General features: G+C 36.2%; 1 protein-coding gene across 1 annotated transcript in view; it reads left to right on the top strand.

Moving 5' to 3' along the window:
- Positions 1-21922, top strand: part of PDS5A (PDS5, regulator of cohesion maintenance, homolog A (S. cerevisiae)) — a 33104-nt gene extending 11182 nt beyond the window's left edge. Inside the window, exons 10-24 of the mRNA XM_008946767.1 lie at positions 5600-5751; positions 8845-8958; positions 9581-9662; positions 10446-10494; positions 10616-10755; positions 12118-12233; positions 12936-13041; positions 14515-14675; positions 17432-17555; positions 18613-18771; positions 19016-19084; positions 19741-19877; positions 20615-20738; positions 21005-21209; positions 21733-21922. Coding sequence (XP_008945015.1) covers positions 5600-5751; positions 8845-8958; positions 9581-9662; positions 10446-10494; positions 10616-10755; positions 12118-12233; positions 12936-13041; positions 14515-14675; positions 17432-17555; positions 18613-18771; positions 19016-19084; positions 19741-19877; positions 20615-20738; positions 21005-21209; positions 21733-21851 — 1857 coding nt within the window. The 3' untranslated portion in view covers positions 21852-21922. The remainder of the gene's footprint in view (positions 1-5599; positions 5752-8844; positions 8959-9580; positions 9663-10445; positions 10495-10615; positions 10756-12117; positions 12234-12935; positions 13042-14514; positions 14676-17431; positions 17556-18612; positions 18772-19015; positions 19085-19740; positions 19878-20614; positions 20739-21004; positions 21210-21732) is intronic.
- The last annotated feature ends 519 nt before the right edge of the window (positions 21923-22441 follow it).

Here is a 22441-nt window from a genome sequence, read left to right as displayed (position 1 = left end):
ATAAGCGTCCATTACATCTGTATCAGTTAATTATGTTTTATGCATGTGTGGAAAAAATAACTTCACTTTTTTGTTTTAAGCTTGTCTGATAATTTCACTGGGTATCTCATAGTTCTTTCATTATGTAAAGTAATAAATATTCTTTGACCCACTTATGATTAATAAATATGTATACTGTGTCTTCTCCAGTCCTTTGCTTTCCAAGATAAAGAATCACCTGATCAACTTCCACACAAATTGATTATTGCATACTTCTGATCTTTCTTGTCTGGTTGTTCTATATCCTATTGGAACCAAGGTGACCAGACTCGGCCATGGCATTCAAGGTGTGCACTGTGTCGTGTACATACTTTATGATAACTTCTTTTTCTTACTCTTTAATATGCTATCTTTAACACTATTTCTGAGCTGACAGTTTCGGAAAACATCCTTGTTGACTTCAGTTTCTTTCCTGAATAATTTTAGGTGATACATTGCCTAATACTATACCTGCAGAGTTAATGCAAATGAGAGAGCTTGGGCTCAGTCTGATTTTTTTTTTTTTTTTTTTTTTTTCCTTCTTTCATTTCGTATTGTGATGATTTGGTAGCATGACATTTTTCTGCAGTTCTTCATTATCATGTTAGATCTCACTACCTCAGTAAATTTTATGCACACTGTTCAGTTCATTTTCTAATACTTTTGTCACAGATTCCCTTCTGAGTCCATCAATAGGTGCCTGCTGTTCCCTTCATTGTGAAAACCAGTAATTTATTTCCACCCACTGTCTCCTATGTTTTAGTTAATAATTAACAGGATTTTTATTTTAAGATCTTTTGGTGTGAGACTTTGTTGGAAGTTTGTTTTTTTTTTTTTTTTTGGATAGTACTGCATTTTACTGATATGCAACTTCCCATGTGTAAAGATTAATGACTCATTCCCATAACTTCATTTTTCAGCAGTGTCTGCTCTTTGTTGTTGTTACTGTTTTGTTTCCACCTGTTTGCCCATTCAAAATCAGATGTTCTGGTGAGTGGCACTCTGTTCCTCTTGGGACCCCTTTAGTTTCTTTCACATTTGCTGTATTCATTCTGTTTGTTGATGGATTGCAGTAACAGAATAGTTAGTGTTTGTTGTATCATTTCTAAATTCCTGTAGAAGTAATGGATGGGATACCACCTGGTCTTAATGATTTTGTTACCTCTCCTTTTGTTAATTTGTTTTAAAATATCTTCTAATAACACTTTAGGAAAACCTTTTTCCTGAAAAAACCTTGTTTGTCTTTCAGCCCCACAAAAGGGTCTGGAGGGCCTCCTGCTTCTGCAGGCTTTGGTGAAGATATTTAATTAGTATGTTTTTAATAATTTGGTTCTCAAACTTTGCCATGCTTCATCAAAAGGCTTACCTTCAACTTGCCAGAACTTACATTCTTTCCTGTTTACACTCCTTTGAATGCGACTTGATATTTTAACTGCAGACTTTACTGTGTTATTTTGTTTGTTTGTGTGTGTGTACACCTTGTTGATAGGGGGCATCCTCTCTATAAATTGTTATTCTAGCTCGTTACTTTTATTTAAAAAAAATGTTTGTTTCCCTTTATAAATGAGAATGTTACTGGAATGGATTTTGAGGAAAGGGTGTTGTCCTTGCACAAAAAAGAAATACTTGTTTTGAGTATGCTCAGTACTATAAACCAGCTCTTGAGTTAGCTGTACCTGCAGCTTGACCTTGCACATTTCTAAGGAGTGATTATGACCACCTTCCTTCTCTTTCAGCTGTTAAATGGCTTTTAGGACATGTTTGTTTATGAGACTGAAAAACTTTCAGTGTAACCACCACTTCCCACTCGGGCTTCCACCTAGTCAGAAGGGAATCGTTATTGTGCCTTCTACATAGTGCCTCTGTTCTCCTTTAGCATGCTGCCATCAGTAAGAGGCAGTCAGTTGTACAGCTGTAACACTCATTTCTAGGGAGCTGGGGATTTTCAGGTCATGTAGCCTTAAACCAAGGGTGGTACTTCTGAACGTTCTTAATGTGTTTGACTTCGTGATTTCACACCAGTCATAGGTTTGATGATTACATTTCAAGGTAAGGTGCATTTTCAGGCACTCATCAGTGAAGAATGACTTCACCTCTTATGTGTCTCTTACAAGAATCTCTGGAGAGAGCTTTAATGAAAGCACATCCTGAGGAGAAATGAAAATTGACAATTAACTAGAAATGACTGCAACAAATACTTAGCATTTGAAATAGACCTTAACAATATAACATGTCTTTGTGAGTATAATTAGTGTTATAAAGTGAGTATCAAGGACTTGAAAACCTTCTCTCTTTTTTTTAAAAATTTTTCTTCATTTTGGAAGGTGGACATTGATATGCCCATGTAACTGTCTTTATATTTTCTTTGAAGGATTTCTTTCAGTTCCAGAAATAGTACATAATACATATTTTAATTAGTCTTTTGCTTTAAAGAACTCAGTTGTCCCCAGTTTATGGTATTTACCCCTTGTAGCCAGGGTTCTGTTGGACAAATCTACTGCAGACTCTTAAGCAGTCATTCACAAGTTTGACTTCATCTAATTCTTTTTATGCCTGCAATCATATATCAAATTATTGATATTACTGTAAAAAGAACACCAGTCCAACAGGCTGAAATAAAATGCTGTTTGTTTAAACACATTAATCTGTCTTTCAGTTCTACCCTTTCTTTTAATAAAACTATATGAAAGTTTAAATCATGCTAACAGTTACACCATTCATGTGATTTGTTTTTTCTCTTTGACCCTATTCCAGTTGGCACAGTATTCATAAAGATAGCCTAATGACTTTTTATGGCAAAAGTTTTTGGCTAGAAGACAATACTTTGTTTTTAAAAATAACATTCTTGGTTAGCTTGATCTGTATGGACATTTGATTATTATCATAGCCATTAAAAACAAACAAACAAAACCAACCCCAAAGAAACCTCACCACCACCTGTAGTTTTCAAATCCATTTTTACTGGTCCAATTGGGAAAGTAACTCTGTGAACAGATGCTTCCCAAAAACTGGAATTCAGACTTTGGTAGGAATTATTCTGATGAATTTTCCACTGCAGCATTGTCTCTAGGGTCTTCCCAGTGTCTTCACTTTTCAAAATAATTCTTTTCAGGAGACATTTAAAGAACAACAACAAAGCAACCACCAAAGGACCCCAAAGTTTTCAAGTTTCTAAAAATGGTTTAGATACTTTTCCTTTATAGTGGAGTAACCTTAAGAACCTGAAAAGTTAGAGGCTTCTAACTTTCTAGAAGCTGACTTTTGTTCCCATTTCCCCCCAAAGCCTTTGTGGTCTGGAGACAGTCCCTTCATGAGAAACAGACTGTCCCATCATCGGCTTAAAATCAAAAGCTAGAGAATGAGGAGCTGTAGGAACAGACTCTCATTTTCTACTTCTCTTCATGCATTTTTGTGCATGTGTTAGTTTTAACTCCTCCTTCTGTGTACTGAAAACCACTGTAGCTTCTTCCAGATGAAGGAGGACGATTTTAAAATGTTACTGTTTTTAACTCTATGGAAGGAATAGGTTACCTATTCCAACAGCTAAGAGATTGTCTTGAACTTTCAATAACAAGGTTAGGAGTCTTCAGTGAAGGAGTTTAATTATATTGGTTAATCAAGGAAGCTAAAAGTGTCAAAATTCTTTCCTTAATGAAATCAGGATAGTAATTATCTTGGCTGCATTTATTGATCTGCTCCTTTTTAAATTATTACATTCCCCTTTATTTTCATTTGCATTCATCTTTTACCCTACTGTATGCTGTTTGATCTTGAATTCTCAGTAGCACTTTTTTTTTTACCCATGTCTCCTCCTGAATGACTTTCTTCTGTGGTGTCTGAAAGCCTTCTCTAAGGGATTCTGTCCAGTCCCTCTCATCTTCTGCCTGAAAATGCCTTGCTGTGTGCTCTGACTTGTACTCTCCACACCAATTTCAGTTACCAGAAATCTATTGACAATCCAAACCTCCTTTCCTTATAACCCCTTCTTAAGTACTCCGACTTCATTTTAGGCTTAAATTTTTTAGAATAATTTCTTGCAATCCTCCTCTGTTGCCTTTTGACAGTAGTTTTGCTGTACTTCCTGTCTCACATAGGAGATCTGACGAAGCTGTCACTTGGATTGGAGGGGTGTATCTGAATGCAGAAAAACACGAATACTTTTCTGAAAATGTTTCTCTTTCAGACTTACATTTTCTTTAAATATGTGCTTTAGATTGCAGTGGGTGTGAACAAATTCCTGCAGAGAAGTTAAACAGTAACATCTATTTGTATCTGTAATTTTTCTTTTGTGAAAACCAGGTATTACACTGCATACTGTCAGTGTCATTACTATCTTGACCTGTTACTTGTGGTTTTAGTATTTAAGAAATATGCAAAAAAAACCCTCTCTTTTTTTCCCATTTTCTTGATATAACTTACTTCAACAGCTAGTGGTGTCTAAGGCTGTTGTGCTGATAAAAACCATATTACCTTCAAGATTTTTCTTTTCCCTTTGAGTAAAGGAAGTCACTCGGTAAAACTATTAAGAAATTAAACATGCAATACCTCATTTAGTGTTACTGAAACAAGCCCTCAGTTTAACAAGATTGAAGAATTTGTACACAGTATGAATAATAGTATCTACTTTTGTTCTTGACAGAGTGAAGTGATTTGAGCATTTTTAGTCCTTGGAGTTTAAGGCCAAAGTTATATCAATGTGTTCTGGAAGAAATTATTTCTTCCAGTTTAAATTTCATGCATTTGTTTTAAGTGGTGAGGGAAAACAAGTTTCTTCTGAGGCCTTCTGTGTAAATCATTCATTGGGAGAAACTGTTCTGTATAAATTAATCTGCAGTCTGTTTGAATAGGATTCCTTCCACAAGTCAGTGTAGGAGAGCTTGTGGATCTTGTCTGTTAAAGTATTTAGTAATGAGACATTTCCTGTTTACGTGAGGGGATAAATTAGTGACCACCAAAGGCAAAGATGGGAACCCAGGAACTTCATCTCTAGACATTGTTGTTTGGCTTTTTCCAGGATCCCTGGAATCCTACAGTGATTACTTTGAGGCTTCAAGAAAAAGGGGCTCTTCCACTGTCCTGGAAAGTGGCCTTAAGAGTTCAAGCCCTGGCAGGCTTAGCTAGACCTGAGCTCCAAATCCCCCATTTCCAGACAAGTGTGCTGTAAGACAGTGAAAAAGGCTATGGGGAGAAAGAAGTCTGCTACCTCTGATGGGTGCCTGTCTGAATAGATAAGTCTTCCAAATCCTGGCTCAAGAAGGCATTTACTTAGGCAGGCGTGTTAAGCTGTACTTGACTTTTTTTATACTTGCTAGATCCCAGATTTTTTCACTCAGGACAGTGGAGTACTGATTTCTTCTGCATAGACAATCTGCATAATACAGGGAAGAAGTTCCATGTGTAGGCTTTACAAATTGTCATTTAGAGGCTCTAAATTTTTGTTCTGAAGTATCTAAATACAGGAGGTCAGAATGTGGCTGGGTTTTTTTCCACGATTCCACGTATTTACTGTATTTTATATATGTTTGTATGCTTATTTTCCAAAACCACTTCCCCACCTCCTTTTCATTTCTTCTCCCTCAAGTGGCGAGTAAGAAAAGAAGCTATGATGGGTCTTGCCCAGCTATACAAGAAGTATTGTCTTCATGCCGAGGCTGGAAAAGATGCTGCAGAGAAAGTGAGCTGGATAAAGGATAAACTTTTGCACATATATTATCAAAATAGCATTGATGACAAGTAAGTCAATCTAAGCCTTCCTAATTTTAATGGTATAGTGATAAGAGATAATTTGACAATATGTGCTTATCTTGAGAAAGCTGTTGTATCACATCTGTATTTGTGGTTTTAAGTATGTTCTATGTAATTAATAATCATTAAGATACATACTAAGGTACTAAGGATGTTTGCGTTATCTGTTTATGTATTCATTCTATTTACTGATGCACCTGTGGTCGTAGTAGATAAGTCAACTAGTGCGTAAAAAAAGGCCAGCTTTTGCAGTTACTGTACCAGTTCTTGTTTGCCTTACTACTTTCCAGAGGCTAGCACGCTAAAATCTGTGATCTGTGATCATCATGCATGTATGCACCACAGTACCTGTCCAGGCATCTCCTTTTGGTATGCAGTGTAGAAATGGACCCTTCAGGTAGTACAAAAGCTGAAGGAATAACAGAGGTGCTTTCTGTTTTGTCATTTAGTCCTTTCAATTTTTGAAACACCATTTTGACAGAGAGAAAAGTATTTTCGCTAAGGTTTTAAAAGATAGTTTTCAGCTCTTTGCTGTTAATTCTTTTGCAAGGAGAGTCAAATTATGAGGTCGCACCAAGATAGAATTTCAGCCTGGATTTTTAATACTGCAGACTTGGAAATTTCTCTAAGAGTATTTCGTACTATCTTTCTTACAGTCTACTACCTCAATAATACACTTGTGCTTTTACTGCCTAGTCTGAATATGACAACTGCCTCCTCCTGTTGCTGGTTATGACAGTGAATTCTTACCACTGCAGTGGTGAAGGTTCTCACTTCCTTAATCTGGCTGATCCCGGGTGGGCCAGAGCTACCTATTTGATCAATCGATGCCTTTTCGGTGTTCTTTAAAAGAAGAAAGATACAGTTATGATATTATACACACAGAAATGACACTGGAAATCTGCTGAATTAGAACTATGAAATAGTGCAAAATTAGGATATTTGGAAATTAGACTGCTATCAGGGAAATGAGGCAAAGAATTTTAAGGAAAGGCTGTTGTCATCAAAGCTGAGTTTCTTTCTCTGGTATGATTTCGTATGAAATTCTGATGAAGCTGTTGAAACTGCTTGTTCTGTGAGCAGGCATGGATTGTATGCTGTTTGTTTTCTGGGTATCCACGCTGAAAGATTGGTGGCTTGATTTTCAATGTTCCTGTAGTTCAGTTGGGTACCCTAAAGTTTAACTCAAATCTAATTTTTAAGGCTGACAGTGAGGTTCTTGCTTAGTCACACCATTGGGTTGATTTCCCCATCTGGAGTGGAGGAATAAATGCACTTTAACATTATTGTCAGAATTAGAAAGTTAAGTACTTTCAGCACCTGAAGAGCTGTAGAAATGGCTGTGATCTTTTTAAGACAGAGTCCATAGGTCAAAATCGGCCAACCCTGGCCTGTTCTCCTTCTATAATGTGGGAATAGGATAAAAAGTAACACTGAAAAAAGTAAAAGGTAACAGCCTGAGCCTTGCAGTATTTTCCATTGCCTCATGGGATAAGGCTCCTTCTTTCAAAAGATAAGAGTGCAGTACCACACAGTATTCAGGAGTGAAGTGGCATAGAACAAATTTTCTCCGCACATCCTTAGCTCAGTCATTTGGTATTATTTTTGATGTTAATTGACTATTGATGTCCTGCGTGTCTACTCAAGACTGAGAACTTCTAACTGCTTATCACTTGTGTGCTCTGAGCTTCTTTGTTTTGCAACAGATGCATAGGGAATGGAGTAAAATAACCACATCTTAAACACTGCTCTGTTACCTGCTCTTGAAGTGCTAGCCAAAGACTTTCCTCACAGGAGAAAAGTGTATCCCAGAGGAGAATTTCCTGTTTGTCAAGCCTTACCCTGACTGACATGGACCAGGGAAGGCATGATAGAGTCTTGCCATTTATATTGACAGATTCCCTAGAACATGTAGCTGTAAAGACGTGGGCTAGAGCAACGTTCATCAATTGATAAGATAACCCTGATGCGTCCAGTGTTATGTTAAACAAAGACAGGGTCTCCTGAGACCTGAAGATCCTGTTCCCCAAGCAATTTAGTTCTTGGAAACATCAGTAATAAAATGTACATGTAAAGGGAGAAAGCAGAGTTTTCTTTAATACCAAGAGGGTGCTTCAAGATAGTTGCATCCGTCTTTGTGATCATCCTTTATTCCTCTGCCTTGCCATCATGTCTCTGGGAATTTTCTGTGACAGGAATAAGGTGTGTTTTACCCATGCTGCCTTCTGTGGTCTTTACAAGTTGTTCCCAGAGTAGTTACTAGGAATCATAGTGAAAAAGCTTGTAAATTCAAACACACAAACTACTTGTCCATAAATATCAAATTATATATATGAACATTGTGCACAGCTCTCATTGCTGTGGATTAAATGAATGTCTGAGTGCTCGTTCATTAGGAGTGGGCTGTAATTAGATGAACTCTACAGTCATACTCTACAGTCATGTTTGTGGTTCAAGTTTTGAATTTTACGTAAAGCTTTTTTAAGAGATAACTGGGTACTGTTTCTGTTGGTTTGCTTTGCTCAGTTTTCCTTTTGCTGTATATGTTTTGTTGCTCCTTTTGTCTCTCTTTTTAATGCTGATTTTTAGCTTCTGTATTAGAATAATGTGTAGTTCCAAATGTTTTGCTTTTTTTCTCAAATACTACAGTTTCATCTTAACCCTTCACTCAAGGACACTTCAGATTTTTACTTTTCCTTCCCTTCAAGTCATATTTTTGTATTCTTTCACTTTTATTTGGACTTTTTACTGCCTATATCCCATTGCCTTATGTATGAGTGAGGACAAAGGGAGATTCTGAGAACCTAAAGAAAAAGGAGAATTTGGATGGATAAAGCAATTACTCCTTAGAGGTGAAAATGAAAGAACATGGAAAGTTCTTGAGAAGCAGCTCTTGCTAATCTTTCCATCAACAGTGGAAGGGATCTTTACAGATGGGAAAATGACCACTAATTTTTTTTTTCTTTTCTCTGTTGAAAAATCTTATTTCCGTTACTTCAAATATTTCTTGGTCTTTCAGCTTGTCTGAAAGGTATTGTCGCTTCTGAAAATGTACAGGTTTTATCTCTTCTTCTTCTGCAGATTACTGGTAGAGAAAATCTTTGCTCAGTATCTTGTTCCACACAATTTGGAAACAGAAGAGCGAATGAAGTGCTTGTACTATTTGTATGCTAGCTTGGATCCAAATGCTGTCAAGTGAGTATAGTTTGTGTTCAGCAAATACTTGCTTTCTCAGACTTTTACAGCATTTATGTCACCTTACTTCTCTTACCAGGATTTGTATAAAACTAAGTAGCTGATGTTTAGCGTTATTTGCAAGTAGTATTTTAAAACTTTTCTCTTTTATATCCTAACTCTCTGTCCATTAGACAAAAAGATACCTTGACATTAGAGAGGAGTGGTTTTATCCATTCATTTTCATCCACTCTTCAAACAATGCAGAATTAAAGAATGCACAAGTAATGAATTACAGATTTGCTCTATAATTAGTATCCATGACAAAGATACCTGTCATTGAATTCTGCTTGATAGCAGCCTGGGTTTTGTGTTGAAAATGTTATTTTCAAGGTAATTTGGGTGCTTGTAAGACATACTGTGGCTGTCCTGCATAGGTGATGTTGTTTCAAGCAGAATAAGAGGGGTGATGTTCTGTAAAAAGAGAAACTCAGTTCCACCCTGTTTGGAACTGTTTTTAACACTTGGTACCTAGCAGATGTTGCACTTGTAAGATAAGTAATCTTGTTTACTAATACATCCAGCATGTTCTTGCCGTGAACACATTGGTAAGCTTTTCTTCTCTGGTTTTGCACTTTTGCAGAGCACTGAATGAGATGTGGAAGTGCCAGAACATGCTAAGGAGTCACGTACGAGAATTACTAGACTTGCATAAGCAGCCCACTGTACGGTTTTGAAAATATTAATACTTTACCCAATGGACCTGTTAGACTAATTAACTGGGTTTTTTAATATGATATTATTTGCTGGGTGTAACTTCATTATTCGTTGATGTCCATATGTAGACAATGTTCCATTCTCATTAAATAAAGTTGATTTTAGTAATGCTTAAAGGTATATGGCCTCCTTATGTTTACCATTTTTTTTTTTTTTTTTTTATATTGCTGGTCAATAACTTTAGAAAAAAGTTTTTTTAAAATTTCCAAGTTTATTGTTTGCTTTTGACAGATCTTTTTGTTTCTCATTTTATAATGTTTTGAGAATGGAATGTGTTGCAACATAAAAGAGTAATTTTTTTGTTTGGGAACAGAAGTTTTTAAGTAGTTAGTTATACTAGAATTTTACCTCTAAGCATATCTTCAGACTAGCAGAAGCTTTAAATAGGGCATTGCTTTGGGGTTTTGGTGTGGGGGTGGTCTTGGGGGAGTTGTTTGTTTGTGAGGGTTTTAGGTCTTTTTCCAGCAATTCATTTTGATCTGTTATGTGAATTAGGGAATTTTTGCCATTCTTTGATACTGCAGGAAGGTGGTTTTTTTTTTTTTTTCCTTCTGAGTAGCTACTAATGATACTGTTATATTATTCTACTGTTTATTCTTAATACAAAAACATAAACCAGAAGATTCCAGAGTAGAATGTAGTGCTGCAGAAGAGCTAACAGATCAGCTTAAAGGTATACTTTATAAAAGAGATATTGTTGATATGTTGTTTGTTTTTGCTGTTGTCCGCAGTCAGAAGCAAACAGTGCTGCCATGTTTGGGAAGCTGATGACCATAGCAAGTGAGTGTTAAATAAGTTCTATAAGAAGTTGTCACAGCATTCCTGGAAATTGTATTTCTGTGAATCCTGGTGTACTAAAGTGACATATTTATCTTATGTTAAATTTTGTTCCATCCTACAGAGAACCTTCCAGATCCTGGAAAAGCACAAGATTTTGTGAAGAAATTCAATCAGGTTCTGGGTGATGATGAGAAACTTCAATCCCAGCTTGAGCTTTTAATTAGCCCTACGTGTTCTTGTAAACAGGCAGATGTCTGTGTGGTAAGGAAAGGGAAAAGCAATTTATACCTTTTAATATTTGTGATTAAAACAGTTGTTTGGAGTTAATGGTCTCTTTTGGTAACTTAACATGATTTTTATGTATTTACAATTTTCTTAAAATACATTTTTGGTGAACCTGTACAGATTATGGAAAATAGATGTTATGATCATCATCTTGCTTGCAAGGAAAACGTTAACATTATTCCTTCCTGGGATTATGACCATCAAGCATAAAGTCTAAATTATTAAATTAATATTTTTTAAAAATCATTTGAAGTATATCTGTTACAGTGAGGTTCCTAAACTGTCGTCTGACACTGATGAAAATTCTGAGTACCAGCAAGCGAAATGTGGTACCATATACATTTTCTTCCTAGAATTTTATCTTGAGATCACGTTCTTTCACTCCCTCATCTATTTAACCTCTTTGTTGAAAATACACACCTTAATATTAAAATAGACTTGTGGAGACTTACAGACTGTGCCAGTGGTTGCAGATAATTTTTTTTTTTTTTTTTTTACCCATTTTTTTCCTAAATAAAGTAAGTTTTGTCAGTTTTGTCGAAAGAAGTCACAATAGAAAGCATCAACAAACAAATACAGCCTTCATTAATTTTGTCTAATGGGTCTCAAATTGTCCATGGAAGAGAAAAGAATGACCTTCAGAACTGTTTTAACCACTTGATGTAGAGAGTATGTCGGCACCTTGGTAATGCAGTGATGCCATTTCACGAGGAAGGTTTATTCCATTTTCCTGAAGATATTTTAGCATAGCAGAACAATTTTCTAGTTTGTAGTGTCTGCAACATCAAACCCTTTAGGAGAAAGAAGGTCAAGAAACCATTTCTTTGAGAGATTTTTTTAGACTTCAGTTGAAAACAAAAATACCTTCTATCCACCACATGCTGAGTTTGCAGCTGAATTTAATGTTCTTGACAGTGGAGCGTTCAGGGGGGAAAACCATATTTTTGAATCCAAAGCATTCATAGGCAAGTGCATAGGGTCTGAACATCTGTTGTAGCCAAAGTAGTGTAGCTTTTAGTGTATTTTTTTTACTGCCTACAGGTTTATGGGCTACCTTTGTCAATGTAGGTACTTAAACTCTGTATACATTGCACTTGGCTCTCCCTTTAAGGCCTGCAATTCCTTAAGAAACTCTGAAGAACTCTCACTAGAATCCTAAATACATCTAATGTTTGCTTTTGATATAATGTGATAACAACAGCCCTTCTTAAACTACGTTTCCCTGATGATAGAGTCAGTCACTATGGTTAAAAGAAGTGGCTATATTTAGTTTACTCAGCATGCTTAAGAATTAAGGAAAATGTGTATAATCCTTGTTTGTATCTAACATTCTTACAGAGAGAGATAGCCCGGAAACTTGCAAATCCTAAGCAGCCAACAAATCCTTTTCTGGAAATGGTCAAATTTCTTTTGGAAAGAATTGCCCCTGTACATATTGACTCAGAAGCCATTAGGTAAGTTTGAAAGATCATACTGACTCATGAATGATGATAAAGATGATTTAAATTATTTAAAACAATTTTTTTTTTTTTTTAGGGCTCATTTCCAGCAGCCTAGAGAATGCAATTTTTTTTTTTTGATACTTATTTGCAGTGCTCCCTGCAAATGATTTTAAAAAATATAATAGTTGTTCTCCATGAAACTGCTATTTAGGGGTATGACAAACTGCTTGCAACAGTCTTCCATATAGCAGTTGAGTTCATTAGCTTTTGTGAGATTGCATGAAAGTATGTTTGGATTTCTTTTGAGACTTGTCTGGCAACCTAACTGCATTCTGAAACTTGTGCAACTATGCATTGATCTGAATGCTGCCAACGTGGTGGGTTTTTATTTGTTTGTTTTCATAAAGAATTAATTGTGCAGAAAGCTAAGTCAAAAGGAAAAGGAATAATGGAATAGCTTGAGTTGCAAAAAAAAAAAGAAAAGCCAAATCCTCCTAACAAAACAAACAAACAAACAAAAACCCCACCAAAAAAAAAAAAAAAAAAAACCACAGAAAAAAACCCAGAAACACCCCAATACCTCCCCCTCAATGGATTACTGCCTTCCCTTTGTCAAAACCAAGTAATCTTGCTGTTATCTCCAGCCTTTAGCATTGTACACTGTCACGTTCTGTGCATTTTTTAATTTCTGTATTTTTGTATCTCTTATTTCAGTGCACTAGTAAAATTAATGAATAAATCCATAGAGGGGACAGCTGATGATGAAGAGGAGGGTGTAAGTCCTGATACTGCTATACGTGCAGGACTTGAACTTCTCAAGGTAATCTGCATTAATGCAGCTGTACTTTGTAACGGAAGGGACAACAGTGGTATGATTAAGGAAATAATGTTAGCATGGTTTTAATAGCTATTATTTAGATAACTACTTTTTTAATTTGTGAGTGTTTGGTTACTAAAACTCGCTTGAGAAAAAGGTAATGAAGGAGACAGATTTTTGGAAGAAATATGTTTTGAAAAGGGTGCCAAGAGTTGAGATATGGACATTAAACCAGAAATTAGTTTCTGCTTGGGAAAGTCATGTAGAAGAAGGTGCAGAGGTAGTGAGAGGAAAAGAAATGAGGAAATTAGAATAGGCATGTTCTTTGGGGCCTGTCTCAGACTGGAAGGAAGGCTAGCAATAAAACTCAAGAGCCAAGTTATGTAGTGAAAAAACGGGGATGGGTGAAGTTGTAATCTCAGTGGTGATGAGAAATTGCTGGGGGAGAAAAAAGGATTTGAAATATCTGGGAAACATCTGGGATGGATTTGGCAGCTCACTAATACGATTTTACTGTCAATATGATGTTACAAATGGTATTATATAGGAGGGAATGGAGGGGAAGGTTGTGCAATTAAACTGAGACTTTTCAGAACTGTGAATGAATGAGGTGGACTTTATGGATACACATCACACCAAATTTGACAGTGGCGACCATGGTAGAAATAGTTTAATGGAAGTATGTAAGGAAGCAGTGTCTGTTTGCTAACATAGCTTAAAATAGAAACCTGCCAAGGTTGAAGATTTTGTTGCTGTGACGTGGGTATCTCAGAATGTTTTTCCACTCATTGATACATGCAAGTAAAAAACTCTGATGAAAGAAACCAAGATAAATACCAAGAATACACAAAATACATGCAACTTTTCATTGCTCTTCCTACCTTACACTATCTGAACTTCACTTAATATAGTTTTGGTTTGGGATAACCTTTTGTTCTCTCTTGTCCTGCCTTGAATCTCTGCATGCTTAGTTTCTTACTTGATGTTTCTCCTGTTTAACATAATGTGTTATATTTCATTAGCTTGAGATTAAAAGGACAGTTATCTCTGTTTTTGTTTGTAGATAACTTAACTTTCTTGATTTTTTTTTTTTCTGCTCAGGAACTATAGTTTCTGGAGAAATGAAGATTTCGCTTCAGTTACATTAAGTTGAAAAAAGCATTTTTTAATAGATTGGAAGATAAATGAATACTTTTGAATAAGTGTTCATTGTAATAAATATGTTTACATATTCAAATAATGTCATATATTATTAAATAATTGGAGGAGAGGAGGACCTAAATAACAAAGCATAGATTATTTGAAAATGCCTATATCACCTTCTCCAAAATGCAACAGTTGAGTGTAATAAACACACATGAGCATGTAATAGCTATTTATGTTGATGGTAATGCTAATAAGGAGCTATGATTTTGTTTTTCTGGTGATTCATTTAACATGAATAAATATACCTTTTATTCTAATGTTTATCTACAGGTTCTGTCCTTTACACATCCTACCTCGTTCCACTCTGCAGAGACCTATGAGTCTCTGCTGCAGTGCCTCAGAATGGAAGATGATAAGGTAGCTGAGGCAGCCATACAGATTTTCAGAAACACGGGTCACAAAATAGAAACAGACTTGCCACAGATAAGATCGTGAGTGTATTTCCTTACATGCTGCTTTTCATACCTGGAATTCTGCCTCTTTATAGTTTGAGTATGTTGCCTCCCCTGAATTTACTTTATAGTCTTGTGAATATGAACAGCTTCTCTTCCATCATTTTGTATTGCTTCACTACCTTTCTGTCTCTTCATTTTTAAATTCTGTGTTTTCACAATTTTTGTGTATTTATCAAAGACATTAGGTACTTCTTAAAAACACGCTTATACTAGATAAATTAAAAACTGTGTAGTGTGTTCCCCAGCTTACAAAATAAGCAACAGCAAAAAATATGGTGAAGATGTAATTCCTTGGCATCATTTCTACTCGTATTTGTCCTTCACACAATTTCTCTATCTTTGTCAGGAACAAAAATATAATCTCTGGTGGTTAACAGCTCTGTTTGTTCTGAAACAAGTTGGGAGACAAGATCCAAAAGCAGACATGCACTTCTACCAAAACAAAGAATAATTGGCTGTCTATAAGTCATTATGCAGTTCATGCTTTAACTGCTGATAAAAACTGCATAACCTACTAGGTATTCACAGACTATTTAAAACCTTCTGGGTAAGATCTGTAAACCTTAAAATTAGCCTGTTAGTAACTAACTCATCCAGATTATAAAGCACAGGTTTTAAGTTTTTGTATATTGAAGTAGCATCTTGGGTATTCCCATGCTACAATGCATACCAATGTACACCTTAAGTTCTCAGTGAATTGAAGATGTAACCTCAGTGATCCTTAAGGATTTGAACAAGATATTGAGCAAAAGAAAAATGTTACATATATGTAACAAATGAGACACTTTTTCAGACATTTGTAGGGGTGAAGAGGAGGAAACGCCCAGCAATCTCTATTGTCAGTATAGTCCCAATCATCTGTAGGCCCCTACTCGAGTTTAGTCAAGACTGTGCACTGCTGAAGTATGTAATCTTCTGTCAAAGGAGCTGATATTGCTGACATTTCTTTTGGCTTCATGCCGTAGCCAGGTAGTGCTGAAGTATGTTCTGGGCAGTCTCACGAAACTTCAAAATATAACTGTCAAAATGGAGTTCTAGCCTTTGGCATGGTTTGCAAGCATGTCAGGTGAATGTTCTGGGAGCCAAAACCAGGTCAGTGTTTACACTGACGCAAAGAAAAAAGTCTGAGGACAAGTAGATGGTCCAGGTTTTGTGTCTATTTTATCATATTATGTTTTATTATTACAATAATAATTTTTTATTTTTATCTTATCCAATCTTTATCATAAACCAAAAGTTTTTACGTAATTAGAAAGATAGTTTGTTTCAAGCAAGCTGGTGTTTTTAAAACTCCCTGTGTGAGCAGGCTGCCTACTGTCCTTTGAAATCAGTGTTCACCAGCAGTAGCCCAAGTTCTTCCTCCTGTGGAAAGCAAATAGGTTTGTGCACCACTTCATGGGCAAGGACTGCTGTATGACTGAAGTCTAACAGAAGTGTTGGCCATGCTCAAAGAGAGCCTATTGACCACCTGTAAACTTGTACCTTTACATATTTACTTCTGCATGTAAATATGTCAGATTTCACCTTTTGCAGCTCTGTATCAGATGGGTTTTGATAATGTGTAGTGTGTAACTGGGACACCAGCACTTGGCAGAGGCCCTGTAACATTCATGTGCTTACACTCTGAAAACTGTTGGTTAGGCATTGAAGTTTATTAACAGTATGTTTCAATGATTTTCTTGCTATTTTTGTCCATATTTAATAGTATTTGCAGAATTTTAGCAGGTTTAAGAAGAGGCATTCTACATTAGAATACTGTTAAACGTTTTTCTTGGTCTGTTGGTTGATTTTGAGTTTTATGTGGTTTTTTAGGAAAGAGTTTGAGATTTCATTCTTTCAACCCTGCAAAGTCATCTTCCACCTCTTGTTACTGATTTTGATTATTATTGTCAGTGAAAGCTGTGTGCTAAATAATCCATGTACTGAAAGCTGTATTGTTACTGAGCCTGTGGAGAAGTAAGGAATTTTATTATTTTCTTAGATGTTTCTGTATCGGATGCTTTCTAGGCAATTTTGCTGGCTTGTGTCAGTTTCTGGGTGAGTTGTGTGGTAAACCTCAGGAGTTAGTGTCTCAGCCAGCAACCTCTCAGGGGACAGGCCTGCCTTCCAGTGCACTCTCAGGAGTGGAACTGAGCAGTCTGACCAACCTCGACCTGGTTTCTGGAGCAGCTTCTGCCTGTTCTTTGCTGCATTGGCTTCTGATCAGCCGATGGATTTTAGAGGATTCAAATGCAAAATCTCAGAACAAAGCATTTGTTAACTTCAGTATATCTGGTGATTAAAGACCAAAGCTGAAGCAGTCAAGGTATATAAACACACTGATGTTTAATGGTTATTCTTAGCTTTCATAAGTTTTCTTCAGCCCTGTCACTTCCAGGCTTGGATAATAAGTCCAGGAGTTTACCTTAGCTGAACTTTTCACATTTCCCCCCCCCCCGCCCCCTTATATTTGGCTTCCTAAACAGCCTTGTTTAGATCATTATTTTCTTTCATGTTTGATTTTTCCCTGTGGGCTTTTTTTCTGTGTAAATGTGTACAGTCAGGTGTTCAACAAGTACTACTAAATACAATTCCATCCTCCTTTTCACTTTATGATTATGATGTTTCCTGAACAGACTTCAAAGGAATGCTTGATTTATAAAATGATGAGGATAGATACGTGTAGGTGAAGAGCTTTATTTTTTTTGTAGGTTGCAAATTGCATTTTGAAGTATTTTGTTTAATGTTCACAGAACACTAATTCCAATTTTGCATCAGAAAGCAAAAAGAGGCACTCCTCATCAGGCAAAACAAGCTGTTCACTGTATACATGCCATATTTTCAAATAAAGAAGTGCAGCTTGCACAGATCTTTGAGGTATGTCCTGCTTTTTTATTTTTTCTTTGTTTCTCTTCAATTAATACTCCTAATTTACATTAATTCATACTGTTTATTAACAGATAACAATGTGTAGGTCAGGAAGCCTGTGTGGTAGTCAAGATAAGTCATCAGTTTTACAATAGCAGTTTATTAATATTTTTCTGTTGCAGTCATAATTTTGTAATCTGTCGACTGATAGATAAGGTATTCATTTCTGAGTACATAGGAAAATTTAGGGGAAAATAAACTAGTCTCGAATGATCCACACTAAGTCATATAAGGACAGATTTAGCAGGTACTAAATGAGAGACACCATCCCTTACTTTCAAACTTTATTAAATTACCATGCTTGAAGGTGACAAGTTATAAAGCAAAAAGTCACTTTATACAGAGCGAGCAGGGAGTTTACTTTTCACTGCAATCTCTTAAATAATATTATTAGTCTACACTTGTAAAATATCTTGAGTTCTTAATCTTAAGTGTCTTTGAATCTGTGCATAATTCAGCACTGTGAAAAGCTTTAAGTTTAGGCAGCATTTGGTCTCTGCTTAAACTTGTGCAAATGCATGTTCCCTCCTTCATACCAGAACAGGATGTGAGGGTGCTGGGTGATACAGCAGCACAGAATTGTCCTGGTGACTGTTACCTGGAAGGGAAATACTGATAGCTAATAAAAATGTCCCTGGTGGTTTCCGAGGGTTTCGTTACCCACTATTATTTTCTGCCATTTGCAGTTAGTGGGCTTTCGCAACTCCGGAATAGAATTGAGTCAGAGTTTGTCCCATATCTCCCAGGTTTGAATGTGATTCACCATGAAAGCAGGAGGAGAATATAAAATTTGCCCTTATCTCATATGAGATTTTTGGTTACTCTGTTAATTAGGAATACCATTCTTTCTCCAATATGACTTGCTAACTTTATTAATTTTTACGGGAAAAACTGTGAAACTCATCAGCCATCCAGCAGTAAAATAGATGACTTTTAGGCATGCCAGCTTACCTATAGTTGAATTTTTAGTTTATTTTTATTTTTTTTTCTCTCTCTCCTTCCTCAGCCTCTTAGTAGAAGTTTGAATGCTGATGTACCGGAACAACTTATAACTCCATTAGTCTCATTGGGTCATATTTCCATGTTGGCTCCAGACCAGTTTGCTTCGCCAATGAAATCTGTTGTTGCAAATTTCATTGTAAAAGATCTCCTCATGAATGACAGGGTAAGATTTTCTTTTTTTGATAAGTCCTTGCTTATTCTATTTGCCTGTTACTAACTCCATGGGGAAAAGAGCTTTTTTTTTAAATGAGTCAAAGGAACATTCTCTAAATGACTAGTACTATGATAATTGCATTGTAAAAGATCTTTGTGTGAAGGAAGGCTTAGTTCATGATTCTTTTCCGTTTTCACTTGTGCCTTTTCGCTGTGGGTTGAGCCAGTTCTTAAACTTACATGAATGTCTGTAGTCAACAGGTGAGAAAAATGGAAAATTGTGGTCTCCAGATGAAGAGGTTTCTCCAGAAGTACTAGCAAAGGTGAATGATCTGCTCTTAGTAATAATGTCTATATTTGAGATGAAAAATTTACTTTTTTTCTAAGTTGTACAGTGGATAGTATTAGAATAAATCCCTTTGAGTACTTTTGTATTAGTTTCCTTAGAACATGCCAAGTTCTAGAGCTTTTGTGGATTATGCGGTTACAGACAGACCTTGTAGAAACTATGCATTTTGGTGTCACTTACCTATATTAATTATGCTGAATAAAGAGATTTACAAGTTTTAGTTTTCTTTACAAGAAAGGTAATTTGACTTTAAACAGATTTCAAATAAATTGAGACCCTGATGAATTGTATTCATTAATCTTTATCGGCTATTTACTGTGAATCTAGTCATGGCCATTTGTAAAAATGTTTATCTAGTTGCTCTTATTTTTAACCATGTAGCAAGTATCCTGCATCCTCTAGATGCACTTGTGAGAAGACACTGAACCATAGTTGAAATGCCCTGATGTCCCAAAGACTGCTACTTCCTTCTTCACTCTGTAAATATCTACAGCTTCCTTCTGTTCCTATAAAAATGTATCCGCTCAAATAAAGAGTCGCCTCTGGGAATTTCAATTTGGCAGCAGTAGGTTTTAGTGCCTTGTCAACGTTAGGACGCGAGTTCGGTGTTGACATGCTCGTTTTTGGTAGGTGCAAGCGATTAAACTGTTGGTACGTTGGCTGTTGGGTATGAAGAACAACCAGTCGAAGTCGGCCAATTCCACGCTCCGGTTGCTGTCAGCCATGCTCGTCAGTGAAGGAGACCTGACAGAACAGAAGCGAATCAGGTCAGAGTTTGCTCCTTTCAGGCTTCCAGCAATTTTGTTGTAGATTTCAAAGAATTCTAATTCTTTTGGAGCTTTTTTAAAATGCTAAGGTGAGCACAGTGTTAGCCATCTGGGATGATAGGAGACAGATCCAATTGGGGTTTTAATATTAGGAGTGGAATGGCGATATAAAAATACGCTTGATGCTCCCTCTTTCATGTATTTTACTAATAATCTAACTTGGAGCCTTTTTAGCTATCTTGATAGTAAAAAACATTCTAGAGAATTAAAGACCTGCAGGAGTATCTTTTGAAAACAATTGAGTGATGAGATTTAACACACTTAAGAGCTGGATGATCTTGGGTGGAGCTTCTTCGTTCCAACAGTGAGGTAGTCTTACACCTCTTCTTCATTCTGAGGTTGAAGGAAGAAAGGAAAGAGAAAATCTGTGCCAAAAGTACTGGTTTCATTTAGGTAATGAAATGAAAACAAGAAACCTGACTCTTCTCAATTCACTATTTTAACAGACTTAAGCTTTTTGTGGGGAAAGCAGAGCACCTTATTTTCACAAATCTGGTTGGGTTAATTTAGCTTGATCTGAAGCGATAGAACTGGGGTCTGATCTGATAGAGGAAAACCTTAATTGCTCTATCGATCTTGTAAAAAGAAGAAACTGTGACATGCAAATAATTTAAGGATAGTTGTGGTGAGTTGTGTGGTTTTGGTGTTGTTTTTTTTTCCCTCTCATGTTTGTATAGTAAATCGGATATGTCTCGACTGCGATTAGCTGCTGGTAGTGCAATAATGAAGCTTGCACAGGAACCTTGTTACCATGAAATAATTACCCCAGAACAGTTCCAGCTCTGTGCACTTGTCATTAATGTAAGTAACTGCATTCGACTTGAAGTGACTCTTAATTAACTGTGTTCAGAGTCCTTACATCTGAATTTTTGTTGCTGCTACACTGAGTATTTTCTGTTCCTCACTGCAGCTTTCAAAAGAGTTCTTGAAATTTCAAGTATTTATTGTGCTGCATTTGTTGGTATTTTTTTAAATCTCTCCTCATAATTCCACCCTGAATGCCTTTTTTCCCCCCTCCCAAGACCAAGATTTTGATGGTTGCGCTCTTATGTTTTGTGTTGCTATAGGATGAGTGCTACCAAGTGAGGCAGATATTTGCCCAGAAGCTGCATAAGGCACTTGCGAAATTACTGCTCCCTTTGGAATATATGGCAATCTTTGCTTTGTGTGCCAAAGACCCTGTGAAAGAGAGAAGAGCACATGCCAGACAGTGCTTGCTCAAAAACATCAGTATACGAAGAGAATATATAAAGCAGAATCCTATGGCTAATGGTTAGTATGTCAGCAAAATTAAGAATGCAGTGGTCAAATAGTAAACTGGAAGGAGTGATCATTAAAACTTAAGCAAATTGCTTTTATAAGGAAGCACTGGATACCTTTAATTTGTGCCCTCATCGTTACATATTCCATTCTAAATTTACTTAATTGAGCAATAGCATATAACATAAAAATAGTTCTCTGTACGTTACTGAGAGTTGTACGTGTAAAATACAATGCTGTTACTGTTGTAGTTGTTTTCCTCAAAAAAAAAAAAAAATAGGTTTGTGTTGTGGTATTTTAGGCCTTGTGACCTTCTTTCTGAAGTAAGACCAAGTACTTTTGTAGTAGTGAAACTTGTTCATTTAATTTTAATGATTCATTAAAGGAAAATTTGTAGGAAGAAAATGCAAGTCAGAATTTTACATTCTGTATTTGAAAAAGTAATATTTCACAGAAGTGCTTCTTGTGATGCACGTGTGTACACTATAGAGGTTATTTATGTTTTTTGTTTTTTGTTTTTTTTTGGTTACTGTAGAAAAATTGCTATCCTTGCTGCCAGAATATGTGGTACCATATATGATTCACTTACTGGCACATGATCCAGATTTCACAAAACCTCAGGATGTTGATCAGCTTCGTGATGTCAAAGAGTAAGTGTCCGGTGTTTCTAAACTTGTTATGCTGAGAATTTTTTCTGTGTTTAGAAGAAAAGTTGTTAGAGAAACTCCTCATTTTATAAACAGTATTTTGCAAAGCAATAGTCTTGGAAATGTGTAACACTTGAACTAAGGGAAGAAGGCACCAAAAACTGCCTAGCAGCATATTCTGAAAGCCCAAATAGTAGTCTGTAGGCTACACCATAGTATACCAAATTATTGAGCTGCCTGGGCTTTTTTTAAAGTTGAAGTAATGATTCTAGATTCTTGTATTTGTGCCTAGGACTATATGTAAAATTTCCCAACATGTTTGGGAGATGACGGGTAATGTCAGTTCATACATTTTGGAACTTGAAAAAATACAGAGATTCTCCAAGACTTGAAAACATAATGCCACTGGTGCTGGGTCAGAGTCCAGCTTCACTGGAAATGTTTTTTTTTTTTTCTTTTCCTATGTAAATGTACTAGAATTAATGCAAAATTTGCTACTTATTTGCACTATACATCTGTAGTGCAGGCCTAGTGCTTCTTCATGTATCCAGCACACATTATTGTGCACAAGCTTGTCATAGAATCATAGAATCATTT

This window comes from Merops nubicus, unplaced genomic scaffold (assembly GCF_000691845.1).
Source record: "Merops nubicus isolate BGI_N331 unplaced genomic scaffold, ASM69184v1 scaffold2859, whole genome shotgun sequence".
NCBI classification, from domain to species: Eukaryota; Metazoa; Chordata; class Aves; order Coraciiformes; family Meropidae; genus Merops; species Merops nubicus.
The sequence above is the reverse complement of the archived record's forward strand: the minus strand, read 5'-3'. Positions and strand labels throughout refer to the sequence as shown.